Below are 20303 nucleotides of genomic sequence, written 5' to 3'. Positions count from 1 at the left end.
GTGGAATTCGATGTTTAAAAAGGACAATCAATCTTATGCTCAGGTGTCTACAAACTTTTGCCCAGATACTGTATCTTTTAGGATGTTTGATTTCCATATTTAATATCTGCTACACCTGATCAGGGCATTAATGCCATAAATGTAAATATACAGTACAACTGAGCAGTTAAGGGTTAAGGGTCTTGTTGAAGGGCTCACCAACGACAGAAGGGTGGAGCTGAGATTTGAACTCACGCCCTTCCAAAAGAGAAGTAAAATATTTTACCCAGTAAGCCACTTCCCTGAATGTAGATTTCCAACCGATAAGAACAGACCAGGCATGCCGTCTAGCCGTATAACTCCCGTAGCATTAAATACGCATTCTCGCCTAATCCCGAGACGTCCCGTGGAAACATATTTACACCAGTTTGACAACATTATTCCTTCTCCCTTTTCTCAGCACAGCCATTCCATTTCCCTTTGGGGCTCTCTGTGCTCCAAGATCCCTCCCGCTGTGAACCGTTTCCCCGAGCGAGCCACTGAGATGCTGAAGGAAAATAAACATTTTTGCAGGGTGTTGTTTCCCGCAGGCGAACGTCTCGGTGTAATGAATTTGTATGACATGGAGATAGATGGATTGTAAATCATAATTAAGATGCAGCTCTGTCAATGAGAAGTCCGGCGCTGCGTGTGACGTGGCGTGGCTGACATCAGACGGGGATTGTCAGTATTCCTAATACAAGACAAAATCATTTCCAAGGAAGGCTGTGGAGGATGTTGAAGTTTTCTCTTCAGACGCAGGTCGAGCGCACGGCATGTAGAAGCGCTCGCTGCTGTAGTCCAATAAACGCTGTCAACTACAGCTGTAATTGTAATTGCCTTTTGTGTGTTTGCAGGTAATTGTCTTCTAAGGGTGTAAAACATCCCGCTCTTTAAACAATCCTCGGAAATGAATACAGACGAGCGAGAAGCTGAGATTAGACGCCGTCGCTCCTTTCTAGGATTTATAATGTCTTCTGGAATTACAGCGCTCTGGATATTTACACTGCGATTCATTTCACACAAAAACAGTCAGTAAATAACATGCATGTGTGTCCAGAAGTCATAAAGACAAACAGACAGACAGAGAGACAGAGAGAGAGACATAGAGAGAAGACATGCCAGGCAGAGGAAAGTTATTTAATAGCTCCTATACTCAAATCTGATGAAGGTATTCATCTTTTATAACAGCTCTGAGGAAGAGAAAGAATGAAGGAAGGAGGAAGGGTAGAAGGAGTGAAGGATGAAAAAAATAAAGGAAGAAAGAAAGTAAATGAAGAATTGAAGAAAGAAAGGACGGAAAGAAGGAAGGAAATTAAAAAAATGACAGACAGACAGAAATTGAGAGAAAGAGAGAGACACAGAGAGAAGGCATATCAGGCAAAGGAAAGAAGATACAAAGAAGAATGAAAAGAGAAATGAAAAGTATATACAGTAGATCTATAACAATTTGTGGGAGAAAGGAAAGGAAGGGAGGAAGAGTGGATAGATGGATGGATGGATGGATGGGTGAATGGATGGATGGATGGATGGATGGATGGATGGATGGATGGATGGATGGATCCATGGATGGATGGAAGGAAGGATGGAAGAAAGTAAATGAAAAAGAAGACAGGCAGAGTAAAGAAAAGGGCTTGATTAAGGAGAGAGAGAGAGAGCGATAAAGAGAGAAGAAGAAGTATATACAGCAGCTTTATAACAGAAGTAAGGGAAGTAAGGGGGGGGGTGGAAGGAGTGAGGGAATGAAGGAAGGAAGGTAAATAAATAAACAAATAAAAAGACAAACAATGTAAAAGTAAGGGCTGTATTGAAGAGAGAGAGAGAGAGAGAGAGAGAGAGAGAGAGAGAGAGGAAGTATCCAGCATACAGTATACAGTACCTCTATAATAGCTCTAAACGAGGGAAGGCAGGAAGAGTGGATGGAAGAAAGGGTGGAGGGAAAGAAAGAAAGAAAGAAAGAAAGAAAGAAAGAAAGAAAGAAAGAAAGAAAGAAAGAAAGAAAGAAAGAAAGAAAGAAAGAAAGAAAGAACTAAGTATAAGAATGGGCTAAAATTAAAAGAAACAGAGAGAGAGAGAGAGAGAGAGAGAGAGAGAGAGAGAGAGAGAGCAAGAGAGAGAGAGAGAGAGAGAGAGAGAGAGAGAGATCCAGAAAAATTAATGTACATAATGAAGGAAAAGTAAAGCTAGGTGTGTGTGTGTGTGTGTGTGTGTGTGTGTGTGTGTGTGTGTGTGTGTGTGTGTGTGTGTTTGCAGAAATAAGACAATGGATTTAAATTTCTAATAGAGAAAAAAGTTATTTTATTATATTCTTTTATGAATTATTATGAATGTGTATATATAAACACACCCTGCAGTGGTGACACATTAGAAAGCGCTCGCAGGGTGCCATTACTTTATACCCTGTGGATTGTGGAGGCAGTGCTCTGGTGTTGGATTAGTGAGCGGTGTGAACGCTGTTTCCAGTCGGCTCGATGAGACGTAAAGTCGTGAGCAGATGTTTGGATGTGATTAAAGGTGCACTAGAGAGCTGATTGAACGCACATCTCCACTGTAGCAGAAACACAGCAAGACATTCTAATGCACACGAGAACTAATAACACTCATGTTCAGCTCTCCGTGTGCCGCAGAGTCGACTAAAAATCATAAAAAACATTGATTCCTTTTTAATAGCTATCGAGGTGAACGTCTCTCGTGCCACTTTCGTGTTTTTCAATCATTACTGCAGTGAAGTTGCCTGAATTTTCCTGAAATGCTATAGAATGAATATACATACTGTTCTGGCAGGCAGGCAGGCAGGCAGGCAGGCAGGCAGGCAGGCAGGCAGGCAGGCAGGAAGGCAGGAAGGAAGGAAGGCAGGCAGGAAGGAAGGAAGGAAGGAAGGAAGGAAGGAAGGAAGGAAGGAAGGAAGGAAGGAAGGAAGGAAGGAAAGCCAAATGTTAGAGTAAAAAAGAAAGAAAAAAAGGAAAGGAAAGGAAAGCATTGGAGAAATACAGAAAGAAAAAGAAACAAATGAAGGTTTAGAAAGAAAGAAAGAAAGAAAGAAAGAAAGAAAGAAAGAAAGAAAGAAAGAAAGAGAAAGAGAGAAATGAGTAAAACGTTGGAATAAGCGAGGAAGAAATGACATGAGGAAGGAAGGAAGGAAGGAAGGAAGGAAGGAGATAAAAGAAAAGAGACAATGGAATTAGAAGAAAGAAAAGTAGGAAGGAGGGAGGAAAAAGAAAGAAAGAAAGAAAGAAAGAAAGAAAGAAAGAAAGAAAGAAAGAAAGAAAGAAAGAAAGAAAGAAAGAAAGAAAGTTGGAATAAAACAGAAAGAAAAAGATAGAAAGTATGGATGTAAGGAAGGAATAAAGAATTGCAAAGAAAAGAAATGAAGGAAAAAAGGAAGGACACTAGGAAAGAAAGTATTGGAGTAAGAGAGGAAAAAGAAAGGAAACAAAGAAAAAGTGTTGAGTGAAAAGGGAGATGAAAAAGAGAAAAGAGAAGAAAAGAAAAGATTCCTCTTTTGGAGAGTGTGGTCTCTGAAAGTGACGAGTCAATAATACTGGAGACTCCTTTCATTAATAAAAATTACATCTGTGCAGAAAAAAGACTTGCTATAGAAACGCCAGTATATTAGAACGAGCTGTGATTTGCAGATACACTTTTAGATTGCAGAACTCCTGACCAATCAGAATGGAGGATTTAAATGAGTTTGAGGCGTGATGTTTATTGATTTGAGCGCTCGGCAAGTACAGGCTGTTTTACGCTTTCAGCAGCAGCGTGCTGATTTGCACATGCGAGTTTTCTCGATCAGCACTTCCAGAGTGTCGATAGAAAGAAACTCGGCATGCGATCCGCATCTGACACGTTTCGAAATAAACGGCACGACTCAGCATATTCCCGCGTAATTAGCAGCTATATTTGGTTAATGGGAAAGTTAAGTGGCTTGGATTGGGCGTATTTAGGCGTTAAATCGCTTTTCCCACCACATGCTGGAGCAGGTGTTCGGAAGAGAGAGACAGGTGGAGGGCTAGAGAGACGGAGATGGAGAGAAAGAGAGAGAGAGAAAGATGGTGGGAATGGTTGGTGAGGGTGGGTGGGGTTCTTAAAAGAAAAGGAACATGTTTTGAAAGTGATGGGGGCGTCAGGATGGAACTGCAGCCTCTCTCGCGACTGTCGCAGCCTCTCTCGTAGCTGTCACTGAGATCTGTGGCGGTGCAGCAAGCGCTACGCGACTCAGCCTTTCCACCGCTGTCACACCACTGTCACCCGGCACCAGAGACGGAGGGAGAGACAGAGAAAGAGACGGAGAGAGAGGGGTGACCTGTCGCAGACTGATAGAGCGTGAAGTTGACGGGTTAGACTGACACTTTAGAGCGAGGGAGAGTGTGAAGAATGGTGAAAAAGCAAAGCGGGAAAATGAGTGAGAAGTCGTTATTTAAGTATTTTTCATGCGACTCTCTTTTGCTTTATAAACCTTTTCAGTCCAGGATGTTTGGACCAGACATGGGTGAATCTTTGTGGAGTAATTTTATAATATTCACAGGAATCTGACGTGCACCACAGCAACTCACCAAACTCTTACAGTTTATATCTGCTGCAGAAGGATACGTCATGCTTTTTATCCATTTATAGTTATATTTGATGTTGTAGAAAGAAAGGAAAGAATTGGTTGCAGAAACATGGAAGAAGAAAAAGAGATAGATAGATAGAAGCGATTGAGTGAGTAAATGAATGAATGAATGTGGGTGTGATTGAGTGAGTGAGTGAGTGTGTGTGAGTGAGATCATTAGTGAATAAATGAATGAATGAATGAATGAATGAATGAATGAATGGACGAACGAATGAATGAATAAGTGGGGTAATTGAGTAATTAGTGAGTGAATGTGTGAAAGTGAGTGAGCGAGCAAATAGATGAAAGAGTAAATGAGTGAGTGAGAGAATAAATAAATGTGTGTGGGGGTGAATGAGTGATTAAGTGAGTGGTTGTGTTAGTTAATTTGTGAATGAATGAGTGATAGGGTGAGTGAGTGAATGAGGGAGGGAGGGAGGAAGGGGGTAAATAAATGAATTATAGTGTGTGGGTGAATAAATGAATTACTAAATAACTAATTGGGTGGAAAAATAAATGAGTAAGTACATGAATAAATAAATGAGTAAATAAATAAATAAATAAGTGCTCCCTCACTTCCACAGTGCTACAAAGACATGATGTCATTAATAGGAATAATATTATTACTTTATTACAATCAAAAAATCGTTTTTTCTTTACTGTAACACATTTATTGAACCTGTTATTGTTTCCGCCTATACACCCTCGGTCTCGTTTTACATAACACAAACACAAAAACTACAGTTTCAGATAAAGCCAAGCTTGATTGTCCCACAAACACACATCCCGGAGATTTCACACAGTGTTAGTTTGCCACCCCATGTGGGCTGGTATTGAACAGTAAGGGTCAATTGCAGTGTGACTTACTGAGGGAACTGCTCACTGTAGGAGGTATATGGTTTGGCAGAAGCTCATGGTGAGATCTAAAACCCAGGCATGTTCCAGCCTGAGAAGGTTTAATTTAATCCCATCTCCGGTGGCGAGCACAATTTTACCTGGAGAAACGCCGCTCAGACACATAAAGTAGGCCAATTCTTTTCATAATACTACCTCGGGGAAGTGATATGTCTGCTGACAATGCGCCTTTGAAACAGTAATTCACCTTATTTCGGCGCAGGGGACACTGTTAGCAGATCATGTGCTGATCTTTGAGTTTCCAGTTCTCTAATTTTAGCTTTTTCCGAACATTGATTTTTTTTCCCCCTTTCGTCACGCTGCGACCTGTCGGTCCTGTAATCGATGTCTCAGGGTTACAAGGACTCACGGCTCAGTCGGGTAGGGCAGGTGGGGAACATGCTAACTTTAGAAAGTCATGCTCTCTTGGGTTACCAGACGGCTTTGTGCGGTTTGGAAGACAGCTGAGTCATTGCACAAGGCTGAAAGGATGAAGAGATTGTAAAACTTGTCTCTCACTGGCTGTAAATATGTGTAAATACAATCCTCTTTTTTAAATAGCAGTTAGACCGTTGAAGGCAACAAATGCAATAAAGAATTACTCTCACCACAACGATATTGATTCTTCGACTATAACAGCACATCTTAGGTGTTTTATATTTTATATTTATTTATATATATTTTTCTACTTTATCAGCAATTAAATGTTTTGTATTCATTAACAAACAGTACGTAAAATGTTTTAGCCATTTAGAGTTCATACAAAACACTGACACTGGAGACACTGAAACAAATGAAACTGTACCTTATAAACAATATGAAGTATTATGTGAAACACTAGAGCATTAGAACTATATGTCTTGGGTTAGAATCAAGCTGTGGGTTGCCCAAAGTAACTCAAATAATGCAACATAACACACATAATACATATAACTCAAATAACTTAATGTTACTAACTCGAGTTACTCAAATTATACAGTTAATTAATCTTAAAAAACACAAATATGTCAAATTATTCAAATAACTCAAATAAAGCAATGGTCATATTACATAGAACTAGAATTATACAAATAAATAACTTACAATGAGTAAATTACTTTAATCACTCAAGTAATTAATAATCTTACGGAATTTAAATGCCCTACCTAACACATATACCTTATCTAACTCATATACTTTATCTTAGTCACATACGTTATCACACTCATATAACTCAAAGATCTTACATAACTCATACTTTATCTAACTCACACACCTTATCAAACTCATATAACTCAAATATCTTACCTCACATACCTCATCTAACTAAATATAACCTATATACATCAACAACTCAAAGGTCTTTCCTAATTCACATTCTTTACCAAACTCATTTAACTTACATAAATCAAATACCTTACCAAACACAGAATTTAACAAAATTATATAACCTACTCAATTCAAATGCCTTGCCAAACTCATTTACATTTCCTACATTACCAAACTCATGTAATTTAAGTCAAGTCAAGTCACCTCAAGTTTATTTCTACAGCGCTTTTCACAACGGACATTGTCTCAAAGCAGCTTTACAGAATTTAAGAGTTAAGGTGAATGGTGTGTGTTTATCCCTGATGAGCAGCCATGGCGACTGTGGCAGGGAAAAACTCTCTTAGATGTTATGAGGAGGAAACCTTGGGAGGAACCAGGCTCAAAAGGGAACCCATCCTCAGTTGAGTGACATCAAGAGTGTGATTATAGTCTTTAAAACGACGCAAAACACCTGAGAATGAGAACTAACATGAGCACTGGAATGTAAAATTATGAGTAATGTTCTTTCTACAGTCTTACACAGTTATTTGAGGTTATGGAACCAGGAGCTACTGAGCAACTCATAAAATAGCTTAACATCTGAGATCATCACAGGTCCAACACCAGCTTCTCCATGCTGGAGCCTTTAAACACTCAAAAAGGTCCAGTGTCCCAACTGTACATGAAGTGAAATCCAAATCACGCTGGTACATCTCTAGATGGTTCAGGATGTTTGCGGGCATCTACTTCTTTAAAAGTCCACAATCTGCATGACGTGACTGGAGCTGGCGCAACCTCAGGATGCCTCGGGATGGGTAGAGAAAGAGAAGCAGTGAAGAGGAATTAGCATAGCTGCTGTTCATGATATTAACAAGCACAAGTTGATAATGTGCATTTGATCAGATGTACTCGAGCACATTAACTAATACCTTATCGAACTCATATACCTTAACTCAAATACCTTACAAGTAACTCATATACCTTACCTAACTCAAATAACTCACATACGTGCATTACCTAACTCAAATAACTCACATACGTGCATTACCTAACTCAAATAACTCCTGTGCATTATCAAACTCACATACCTTACCAATCTCAAGTAACTCACATGCATTACGGAACTCACATAACTCAAAGGACTACGTACAGATTTTCTTGTAGCTGGCAGTGCTGACTCATAGCAGCCCACTGAGCTGATTTTCTTTTTTCCAACTCATTAAACTTTTTCGATTTGGAGCCAGATCAGCAAGCTCCCACCTCTGCACCAGCTCTGGTTTTTTTTGCCCCTAAAATCTCTATTAAGTCCTGTGGCAATCGCTTCATCTACATGGCATATCACTCGAGATCATTTGAAAACACAGTAATATATGCACCTCCGGGCGAAGCGCATGGGCCGGCAGGCAGCCCTGCTGACAGATGTGGGCTTTAATATGTCGGGTCTTTGATCACATCTACAGGGGAGACGGTGTTGGAAGAGGCAGATAAACCGTTTAATATATACCATGTCCCCAGGCACAGTGAAGGAGGAGGGCACTGGGACGGCAACATGGATGTGAAACTGAGATGAGGCAACTTGTCTGAGGTGGAGATGACAGCTTCTGAAATTGCGTTCCTGGTTTTTTCCGCTAAATGGCAAAGGTGTCAGGATAAAATTGGGTGTCGGGGGGTTTTTAGAACAACCCAGAACATTATCAGCATGCCTTACTGAGTATTGTTCAGGATTTACCCCTTCGATACATGCTCCAGATCCAGGGTTCTCGGTTGCAACAAGACCTTAGGGAGCTCTGTATTGTTCTACTTGTTGGCTCTGAATAGCGATCAAGTTCTTGACTTGATCCTGAGCTTGGGTTGCTATTTGTGTGCTCTTTCTGGGTCTGTGTGAGTTTGTTATTCAAAAAAATACACCAGTATTTGGATCTATGAAGCTAATTGAGTGTCTGGAATCAAATCCAGGCTGCTTTCCAGTCACAGCGCCCAGCATTCTAGGGATAGGCTTTTCATTAGATCCATTAGAAAGCCTTATCTGAGGTATATATTGTATTTCCGAGTTGTGGTTTCCAGGTTTTTGCCAGTTTTTGATTAAATTTCTGCATGTATGGGTGTCAGCAGGTTCAAAGCAGTTTTGCAGGTAATTGCATCACATTTATCTTGGGTATGTATGTGTGTGTGTATATATATATATATATATATATATATATATATATATATATATATATATATATATATATATATAGTATGTATGTATATGTGTGTGTGTGTAAGGGTGTGTTTATTTGTTATTCTTGGGAAAGCCCTCACTAATTTTCCGCCCGGTTGCTGTTAGCGGTAGCATGGAGAGCAGCAGCCCTAAGGGTGAACCCCACCAGGCAGGGGAGAATCGGGTCAAAGTCACTGGGCTGGGTAATGACTTTCCCACTGTTCTACCTCTCTCACTTTCTGCCTCTCTATCTCACACACATACACTGAATCTTGACACTTTCTTTTCTCTTTGTCCTCTTTTCCTAACTTGTATCTTCTCCCGGCTTAATGATGATGGCCGGCTTGTCCTCCTGTTCAAGGCTGTCAGATTTCTGACTCAGGAGCGAGTCTAAATTTAAACCTTCGCTTTATCTCACTTTGTCTTTTTTTTTTGCTATGCTTTGCTGAATATTTTATATTTATATATATATATCTGTACCCTGAGAATATAGGAATGTCAATCATGATGTGGTCTTTTTTTAGGTTAATTGATGTCACTGGACTGACAAAGAAGTTCAGTGTAAAGGCGTGGGGGGTGGGGGTCTGAGGGGGTCTGTCATGACTCCAATCTTTTGCTGGATCTTTACATCCAGCAATGAAAGATTATTATCATTATAAAATATATATTTTCCAGTCACAGTGTGACACTGTAATAAAGCTCAAATTTTAAACTTATCTCTGTTTCCAAGCACAGCAGACTATAAATACAGTATTTATGTCAGGTTACTAAGAATACCAAACAGGGACATGTCATTATCGTAGCTGATTCACAGTAGTGGTGATAATTGATCATTCATAAACTGCAGTCAGGGATATTTCCACCAGGTACCATAAATACAGTAATCATTAGTATTATTGTATCCACATATTTGGGAGATTAGAGCTCAGTGGTTAAGGCTTTTGGTTGCTTCAAGGAAGGTCTGGGGTTCAAGCCTGGGTATTGCCAAGCTGCCACTCTTGGGCCCTTAAACAAGGCCCTTAACTTTCTGTGACCCAGGGGTGTGCTATCATGGCTAATCCTGCACTCTGCCTCCAGATTCTTACAATTGCTGGGAAATGCAAAGAAGGAATTTCACTGTGTTGTAATGTACATTTAACAAAACTGGTAGATGAGAGTAGCTTATTTTCAAAGATGAAAGTTTGGTTAAGGTTTTAAAAAACCAAGCAGCATAATCCAAATCTCAAAGCAAAGTCTAAAAGCGATCTTATAATCTTATATTTTGTCCGTATTGACTTTTTCAAGTGTTTTTTTTTTACTGCCTAAATGAATCAACCATATCTAAATTCCGACTGCTTCAAGCTTTTATTCAGATTTTAGCTTTGACTGTACGTCCAAAACTGCAAAATCTAGTGGAACATCTTCCCAGAAGAGTGGCGGTTATTTAGGGATGAATGTGGAATCTTATATTCAAAAAGCACATCTTAGGTTCAGGTGTGGATTGTCTGTATTGCTACGTATATATATTCCATCTTAATGTTTTTATTCACTCCCTCTCTTTTTTCCCCTCTAATCTCCCATGGCGGCTCGGTGCCTGAATAGGCCGTTGCATTTCAAAAGCCTCTCGTGTCCCTTGCGGCTGGTGCAGAGGGACTTTCTGTCTCCTTTCCATTTCTCACAACACGTCTTGCTGCGCTACTCTGCTCTGATCTCGTAAGAATATCACACTTTGCCAAGGGAACGTTTTTTTAATATGCAGCTGAGGTGAATCTGAAGAAAACTATTGGGTAGTAAATACTTAAACAGGCTCTTTTAAGTGTACCACAGAACCAGTCTTTATACCTTGAAATGTCTTTTTTTTCCTTTAACTTTTCAGTGAGCGCTCTTGATTAAAAAATAAAAGACTGCCATCTCTTAGCATTGCCCTTTCAACCATCTCTAGACAAAACAATATCGTCTCGGTATCACAGTAAACATTATCCTGAATATCACGAGATCTCAGAGGCTCTTCTCTCAGTTTGCACTGGCAAATTCATAGCTGCAGCTTTGGTGCTAAATGTTAACGTCCTTTCATTATCACCACCATTAAAACGAAGGAGACATGACAAATTCCTTTTTTTTTTTCTTTCAGAGAATTTTTTGCAAAACAATCCACAACATTATTTGTATATTTATGCATATAGAATGATATGTATTAGGAAATATAGACGCAATATGTCGTCTTTTTAAAAATGTAAAATTGTAACAGTAGGTGAGTTGACGTGTGTTAGAAATGATCTCTGATTCGCCAGTAGAGGGCAGAGCCTACGCTGCTACTTTGCCTGTGGCACGAAAGCTAATACATTCGTACAATTTTGTCATATTGCTGTCCTCATCGTCAAACCATCATAACTCGGGGACCATCTGTTTATATACAGTATATATAGATTAGGGTTGAAACGACTTAGCGATAAAATAATAATCGATTAGTTGGGCTGCTTATGGATTATCTTCTTCTTTTTTTTCTTCTTGGGCTGCTTCCTTAATGGGGTCTCCACAGCAGAACATTCATCTCCATATCACCCCCTTCTTCTACATCTGCCTCTTTTAAAACAACTACCTGCATGTCTTCCTTCACCACATCCATAAACCCCCTCCTTGCCCTTCCTCTTTTCCTCCTTCATGGCAGCTCCATCCTCTGCATTCTTTTACTGATATACCCCATGTCCCTCCTCTGAACATGACAAAACCTCACAGATATTGCTTTCCACAATATCTGTAAATCTCTGAAATTCTGGCTCCTGCAGGACAAAAAAACTTCTAAGTGTCCAGTGTGTGTTTGTATCAACTGGTTTGTCTATCGAGAAAAGCCCCCTACTGTGAAATCCCTCTGTAAAACACCGACCCCTGCATTAGCCCTGTTTTTGCCGCCTTGACCACATTTGTAGATAATAGCGAGCGATGCGTCTACAGAACCAGCTTCAGGTCTGTCATCATGTTTTACATCTATACAAAGTAAAGTGAGTAGATGAGTGTATTTCGTATGCACCTGGGTATGAGATCAAACCCGATGTCAGCGCAGCACTAATAGATGAATCGTTTGAACCAATTCGGATGACAATAATATACATCTGTGTCGAAGAGAACGCGTGACTCACTTCTGCTCCGTCTGCCAGCCTGCACTCTGTCCTTCTCATATGGACCAGATGGACTGTGTTATCAGATAATAACATCTTATTAGAGCGAGTGTGTGTGTGTGTGTGTGTGTGTGTGTGTGTGTGTGTGTGTGTGTGTTGTAAAACTATCCCGAGCCTGTCAACTGTCGGAGAAACTGTCACGTTCAGATCAAACACTTTCCGGATTATCCCCCAGACCACAGAGCCACGATCCGAGTGATCGGGAGAAGAAGGCTGGAGTAAAATCCCTACACAGGAATTCTACACGTGATGTCAGAACCGCAATCCGAAGCGTTTCACCACATCCTGTACACCAAGCGAAGAAACACCACCACCAGGATGCTGTTAGGGGAAGCGAATCCCTGATTTCCTGTCACAACAGTGAAAAAAAGCTTTTTAATCTCTAACAACCACATGGCTCAAAGTGTTTTATTCCTCTTATACCAAATAGTGTTTTTTTATCCTTTTATAGCTACATTTAATGTGACATCCTATTCTTGCTTTTGAAATCCCCAAATCCTTAAAACCTTAAGTTACAGCTTTATATATTATTATTAAACTCTGAAATATATATATAGTACTAGTCAATTAGAATACTCACCCATATATACACACACTTTGTTCTCCTGATGTGCATGCTGTGCGTGTGTATATCACAGGTGTGTTATGCTGTAAGACGGATCATAAACACGTTTTTACACGACTCTCGGGGTATTGCCCTGACACTTTTTTATTATCTGTAAAAGCAGCACTGTTAAATAAAAAGCACTCTTAACCCCGCCCCTTACTGATACATCACACACACACACACACACACACACACACACACACACACACACACACACACACACACACACACCTGCTGTAACTTAATTCCACTGCAACAGTAAAGCTCAGATCCAACACGCTTGGCACCCCCTATAGGTGATCAAGAGTATTTCGGTTTAACAGCTTTCAAAAGTCGTGAACCTGGGTTTTTTTTTTTTACTTTTAAAATGTTTTATGTTTAAAATGTTAACACTTCTGAGCTTGTGATGGTCATGTGCATTTTTGAAATGTTTTTTCACATGCAGTCAGGTTCAGTATTCCTCGCACAAACACAGAAAAAAAAAAAAAAATTTACATTTCCACACACGTCCCTGTAATAATATTCAGTTTCTTTTTGTAAACTTTACGCTGAGATTAAGCCGTTATTATTTCAGTATTTTTGTTAAAGGGGGGTCGGGGGGGCATGAACGCTTTGTACCTGGGTGGTTTATTGAATCGTCCATGGAACAGGGAACAAACTGAGTGATTGGCGCTACAAAGGGAGGCGTTCTGATTAAAAAAGAAAAAAGAAAAAAACCTTTCAGACCTGCTTAGAACGAAGGCCTGAGAGAACGAGGAACGATTGTTGCCTTTTAAATCTCCTCCATCCCTTCGCTTTCATTGTGAGTAGATTACTTCGCTCCTTTTTATTCCTGCCCGCGGTGTTCTTTTGCGCCAGGCTGCTTAACTTTACAATACACACATCTAACATGCACGCTCTCTCTTTCTACCTCTCTACCGCTTTCTAGTTCTTCTTTTTTTTTATCATCTCTTTCTACAACATGAAAAGCTTTGACTGAGGAGCTTTTTCCAAACAGCCGCGGTTCTAAAACGGCTTTCTCTCTCCTCAGCATGCAGCCCTGCTCTACACTGATTTGGACTTAATTGCTTCGAAAGTTTGTAGAAGTCAATGAGGATTAAGCGGGCAGAGTCTTGAGTGGCAGGCAGGATGGTGTGAGGGATTTGAGAAGAAGGGAAGAATTTCTCCTTCGTCTCGACACTCTGTACAGAACTCTAAGCACTGCAGATCTGTTCGGGATTTTCCTTCTGCACTGGTGTCTGTATTTTTTATTTTATTTTTTTTACGGTTCATTTTTTGCAGATTTCAGAATAAACCTCTTATAGATATTTCAAAATATATGTGTGAACTATATGAACAAAAGTGTTGGGACACCTGATTTCTCCAGCCTTTTCCCAAACGGTCACAACAATTCAAAGGCACACAATTGTACAGGATGTCTTTGGATGTCAAGTCAAGTCAAGTTTATTTCTATTGCGCTTTTCACAACAGACATTGTCTCAAAGCAGCTTTACAGAAATTAGCAGTTAAGGTGAATGGTGTGTATTTATCCCTGATGAGCAGCCGTGGCGAAGAAAAACTCCCTTAGATGTTATGAGGAAGAAACCTTGAGAGGAACCAGTCTCAAAAGGGGAACCCATCCTCATTTGGGTGAAGCGTATTATGTATTAGTAGGAAATCACCCAATCCGGTTCCAGCATGACAATGCCCCCATGCACAAATCAAGCTTCATGAAGATGTCTTTTACATGGGTTGGAGTGGAAGATCTCCTGCTATGGAGCTCTAATTTCAACCCTATTGAACATGATGAAATCCACCCCAGGCCTCCTCACCTCCCCTACATCAGTACCTGAATAGACACCAAAATAACAGAAGAATAAAACAGATCAGAATGAGATTAAACCTCATACAGATCCATAGTTTAGTCTCATATTGTTCCTGATACTAAAACTATCAAAATAATACCTAATTTCTGTGTTTTTTTTTTTTTCTTTGACTCACAGGTGCACCAGAAAGGAGAAGTGTGAGAGATCATCCGAACCACGTCGCTTCACCTCGGACATCAGGCAGTGTGTCAGGCTCAGCGTTCACCCCAGTAACATCTCCGTGTCCCAGTACAGTGTCACGGTGAGTTCATGAGGGCTGACTCATTCACATCTCGCTCGCAAACAAATACACACACACACAATCCTTCTTAATGAGGTAACACAAACCTCGACAGTCTTATTTAAACCATGAGAAAAACACCACTCAGTGTTTACGCTGCTGTGTACGCTGGTGCACAAGCTGAAACTTACTTCAGATAAATTATTCACGACCCTGAGCAAGAGAGAGAGAGAGAGAGAGAGAGAGAGAGAGAGAGAGAAGCAAACTGGATGGAGCCCAGTACAAACAAGCTGTTTCTTGGTCTAAAAAATGCAAACAGGCCTAACTTTGATTATGAGCCAAATTTTAATGTGGAATAGCTAACATCGGCAAGGTTGAGTCGCTCATTTTTCTACCTGATGCATCAATTATGCAAAGCTGTCTTATTAGAAAACAGAGCCAAGATGCGTTCATTCGCCAACTCGCTTTGTTGTTTCGGTTTTCGTTTCTCACATACCGAAAAAAATATATATTTTTTTTTTAGCTAAAATATGGGCCATGGAAAAAAATAGGAAACCTACTCATAAAACTTTTATTGGTGAGGGTTTAGCATTTGACTCTGGATCAGAAGGTCAGAAGTTCAAATCAAGAAGAAGTTCAACCAGCACCACTTAGCTTACATTTACATTTATGGTATTTGGCAGATGCTTTTACTCGTTCATCTCACAGGCAGAGGAGTGGCTGAGATTTAAACTCATGACTTCATGATACAAAGTCCAATGCCTTAACCACTAAGCTACAGTATCACCTACCACAAGCTGCCATTGCTGGGCCCTTGAGCAAGGCCCTTAACCCTCAACTGCTCAGTTGTAAGTCGCTCTGGATAACGGGCGTCTGCCAAATGCCATAAATGTATAATTTGAATGAATAATAATAATAATGAAAGATAATAATGAGCACAAAGTTATAAAATAAATCATTGGAAAATTAAAGGAATACAGTATGAAGCTTCATTTATTTATTTCGCATCACATCTAGCATTTATTTTAGCTCAATTTTCTATAATATTTTCACAATGTATTTCTGTTTTATCTTGACTCTAGAAGTTTCTAGAAAATGCATGACATGGCACATCCTCTGGGTTGAATTGTTTTCAGGCTGAACCTGGAAATGATTGAAACTATCTTGCTTGGACTGGTTGATTTTTGGGGGGGAGAAAGTACTGGGTCTAAAGACTAAGGCTATACTCATTCACATTTGTTTTATTTAATGGATAATTTGAATTGGGAAAGATTTAAAGTTTTATGACAAACAATAGATGAAAGAACGCTTAAGAATGACTTAAAGGATTAAATCCAGTCCTCTAGCCACACTGATATTGTTAATATTGTTGATTGGGTTGAGTGGGTTTGGTTCCTATTATGTGAAGTGTGAAAACAAATCAAACAAAATAGCGGAAGAACTAAAAATGGCAAATTTCGCAATTATTTGGACGAAAAGGTGTGGAAAAAACACTTTGATTTGACTTCAGATATGTAATCCAGTCGTGTAGCCATGTTGATATTGTTGACATTGTTGATTAGGGGTTCGGTTTCTATCATTATGTCCAGATGGAATATACACAAGATCTAACTGCAAACTAAATACAAATTGTAGAATTTTCAAATTCTGAAGAAACAAATTGCAGTGATTTGGACTAAAATGTGAGGGAAAAAAACTATATTTTTGAGTAAGTTGATTGGATTCCGTGTATTATGTGTAGAGTAAAAAAACAAACCCCAATCTGCACAAAAAATAAAATTTGTGAAATTTGAATGGAAATCTATAAAATAAGCCTTTGACTTGACTTCAAAGATTAGGTTTAGTCCTGTAGACATATTGATTGGGTTGTTTGGGTTCGGTTCTTATCATTATGTATAGTGTCAAAACAAACCACCACAAAGTTTTGTTGTTGATTTGGACTAAAATGTGTGGTAAAAAAACTATATTTCTGTGTAAGTTGATAGGATTTTGGTTTGTATCATTATGTGAAGTGTAAAAAAACAATCAACAATCAAACAAACCAACAATGTAGAATTTGGATTGAAAAATACAAAAATTAAACCTTTTATTTGGCCTTAAGGGTTAAGTCCAGTCCTGTAGACAAAATTATATTGTTGATTGTGTTGATTGGGTTTAGTTCTGATGATGACAATTAAGTTCAGTCTTGTAGTCATGTTAATCTTGTGGGTATTGTTGACTGGGGTGATTAGGTTCAACGTGTGCAGTGTGAAAACAAAGCAAACCAAATTGTAAATGAAAAAAAATTTTTTTTTAAAAATTCACATCAAAATTTGAATAAAATGTGTGAAGAAAAAAAAGACATTTGATTTGACTTCAGAGAATAAATCCAGTCCGATACATCTATTGTTGATTCAATTGATTGGGATCGGTTCCTATCATTATGTATAAAACAAATACACCTAATTTTTAATAAACTCTGACTAAAAACGTGTAAAAAGAGCCATCTATTGAAATACAACGATTAAGTTCAGTCCTGTCAATACCATTAATTAAGTTTTCTAAGCGAAACGAAAAAGCAAACCTGACAGATCTGTCCCTGGATGTCACTATGATGAAAAGATTCCCACATGATTTGATATATCAGTTCCCAGCTGCTTCGTTCTCCAATGAGAATGAAATCATATTAAAGGCTCATCAAGGCAGCCATATAGATTCGATTTGGATCTTTTCCCATAGCCCTGGTCCTCCACCTGTATCCTTGGCAGCATTTCACAGTTCGCCAGGTCGGGTGGATTACCTGCGGTATGAGCTGTGCAAATCAAATCCGATTGATTGATTACCTTTTCTTTTTTAAATTGAGAAGACACAAAGGTAGAAGCTGTCTCGTGAATGACGGGTGCTTCTCGACCTTTTTCGTTATTAGATATTTGTTTGAAGAGATTAAAGCCCATTCTATTTGCAGAGTCTTCTGGGAGTTGTGGATACCGAGGCTGGAATTTGCTTTGTCGTAGAAAGAAAACAGAGTTTTGTTGGGGTTTTTTTTTTATAATGATTTAATGTGTGTAAATGAATTTTTCAGTATGTGGATAACGCACAGAGCTAACTTCAGCGAAATTGAAAAAACAGCAGTAGGATCTTTGGAACTGACACATTGGAAATGCCTCTTAGCATACACACTTGCAAAACATGCAGTATCGTCATTTTTTTAACAATGATATTTGTCAATCCATCAACAAGGTTTTCCATGATGCTAAATTGACCGTGAGGAGAGCAGAGTCAGGAACGTTGAGTCAAAGCTGAAATCTGAATTGAAGCTTGTAGTAATCTGAATTTAGTTCACATTTAATCCTCATTATCTGTTATAGTAACCTCCATTCTTTTGGGAAGATGTTCTGCTAGATTTTGTGGAGATTTTTGCTCAAGGTTGTGGTGAATTTTCGATTGAATACATCCTGAATTGGAGCAGATTCAGGAATAGCTGATCCACACCATTGCAAACACCTGCAAAAAAATATAGTTGGTATTATAACAAATACCGATATGAATTGGGTGGATCGGATTACATCTAACATGAATAGGAACTGAAATTATGTATACGTTATAGAAACAAAAGTGTGTGGACACCTGACCATAAAATTGGTATGTGCTTTCAGAACATCCCGTTCCACATTTCCTGTTAAAGTAACCTCCACTCTTCTGGGAAGATGTTCCACTAAATTTTGGAGTATGCTTCTGCAGATCCATGCTCAATCAGACACAAAGTCAGGTTCTAATGTAGGTGAGGTGAGGAGGCCTGGGGTGCAGTCAGGGTTTCAGTTCATTATGTTCAATAGGTTTTAAAGCTCTATAGCAGAAGATCTTCCACCCCAACCCGCGTAAAGCCTATCTTCATGGAGCTGGCTTTGTGCACGGGGGCATCGTCATGCTGGAACAGGTTTGGATCTCATAATTCAAGTGAAGGGAAAATGTAAAGACATCCTACACAGCTGTAGAGATTTCTGCATTACAGCCAGTGAAGCATTGAATTTGATCAAAATCAATTATATGAATTGCAATAAATATAAAAAGGGTTTTCTGCATGCTGCTGTACCCCTGGGAGAACTATTTTATTCTAAACGAGGTCTCTCTCTCTCTCTTTTTCGCACTCCTTTTTTTTCCGCTTGCCCTTCTTTTGCTCACCACTGTATATTTAAACTCTACAGTAATATAAATGTCATCCCTGGTACAAATGTGGTTATTTGCAGAAAATATACATCGTCCCTGCTCCGAGCCCTGGCTAACCTTTTCCCGAGTTTCATTTTAATATATATTGAATACGGCGACTTAAAAAAAAAAAAAAGGCTGCCACCAAACGGACAAGGAGAAACCACTCTGTTTGCTTTGTCCCCGAGGGCAAAGAACTGCGACTTCCACCCATTTTGTATTTAAACCCCTTTCTGCCATCGCAGCAATATATTTCCATTTTAAGTAACCGCTTTCCGTGTGACGATTTATCAATTTCTTTCGCCGGCGCCTTTCCACTCGGACGCGAAGGCAATCAGGGAGCAAAAGAGTCGACGCTCCTCGACGGATCGCACCGAGGCTTTTTTTGTTTATGCCGTGTGTGGTAGATTTTCATATTCATCCCGGCCGGGGATTCTGAGTTCACCTGCTCTAAAAGTAATTGAAGAAATTCTCAGCTTGGCTCTCTGAAAGAGAAAAAAAAAGAAAGAGAAAGAGAGAGAGAGATTAAAATCCCGGCATCGGCTTTTGCATCCGGAGAACCTGAAGGAGGAGGGGGGTATCTTGCTTGTCCGTGTCCTCCTTCTCATTAAACAGCAATATAAAAACAGCATAGGTCAGCCGTTCTGCTGAGCAAGAGCTGTTACAGCCCCATCTCACGCCTGAGGAGCAGAGATAGACCAGGCAGCGTCACAGGCCCATTGCCTTCCATCAATATGGATATTTAGAGTCGACCTGCTTCACCTATAGTAGGCTGCTTTACAGTTCGGCTTTCCTCCCGGAACGTTCTCAGCATCCAATGCTCATTGGTTTCTTGTTCCTATAAACATTTACTTGATATGTATCTTCTTAACACAGACCACTTTTTCCCCCTTAAGACTTTTGCTGATCCTGTGAACACTGTAGCCTCAGAATCCTGTTCTTGCCTGACCTCAGGTGATCTTCTCCTGTTATCGTGCATTCTGAGATGCTTTTCTGCTCACCACGTTGTAGCTGAGTTACGTAGCTTTCCTGACACCTCAAACCAGAGATGTGAAGTAATGGAGTACAAATACGTCAATTTTTTCTGGTATCATTTATTTACTTCACTGTTTATTTTTTTGGACAACTTTTAACTTTCATTCAATTTCATTAAATATTTTACACAAATATCTGTACTTTCTACTTCTTACATTTTCAAAACAGGCTCGTTACTTTAATTTTAATTTATATGGCGACTTGAGCAATATTTTATCTTCTCATTGTGCCAGTTTCAGCCCATCA

At 39.4% G+C, this 20303-nt stretch overlaps 1 protein-coding gene across 1 annotated transcript in view; it reads left to right on the top strand.

Moving 5' to 3' along the window:
* plxna4 (plexin A4) overlaps positions 1 to 20303 on the top strand; it is a 317143-nt gene that overhangs the window by 196602 nt on the left and 100238 nt on the right. Inside the window, 1 exon segment of the mRNA XM_046872953.1 lies at positions 14735 to 14858. Within this exon segment, the coding sequence (XP_046728909.1) occupies positions 14735 to 14858 (124 nt within the window).

The sequence above is a fragment of the Silurus meridionalis genome, chromosome 18, assembly GCF_014805685.1.
Source record: "Silurus meridionalis isolate SWU-2019-XX chromosome 18, ASM1480568v1, whole genome shotgun sequence".
NCBI lineage: Eukaryota > Metazoa > Chordata > Actinopteri > Siluriformes > Siluridae > Silurus > Silurus meridionalis.
Note: the sequence above shows the minus strand (reverse complement) of the source record. Positions and strands in the feature narration are given on the sequence as shown.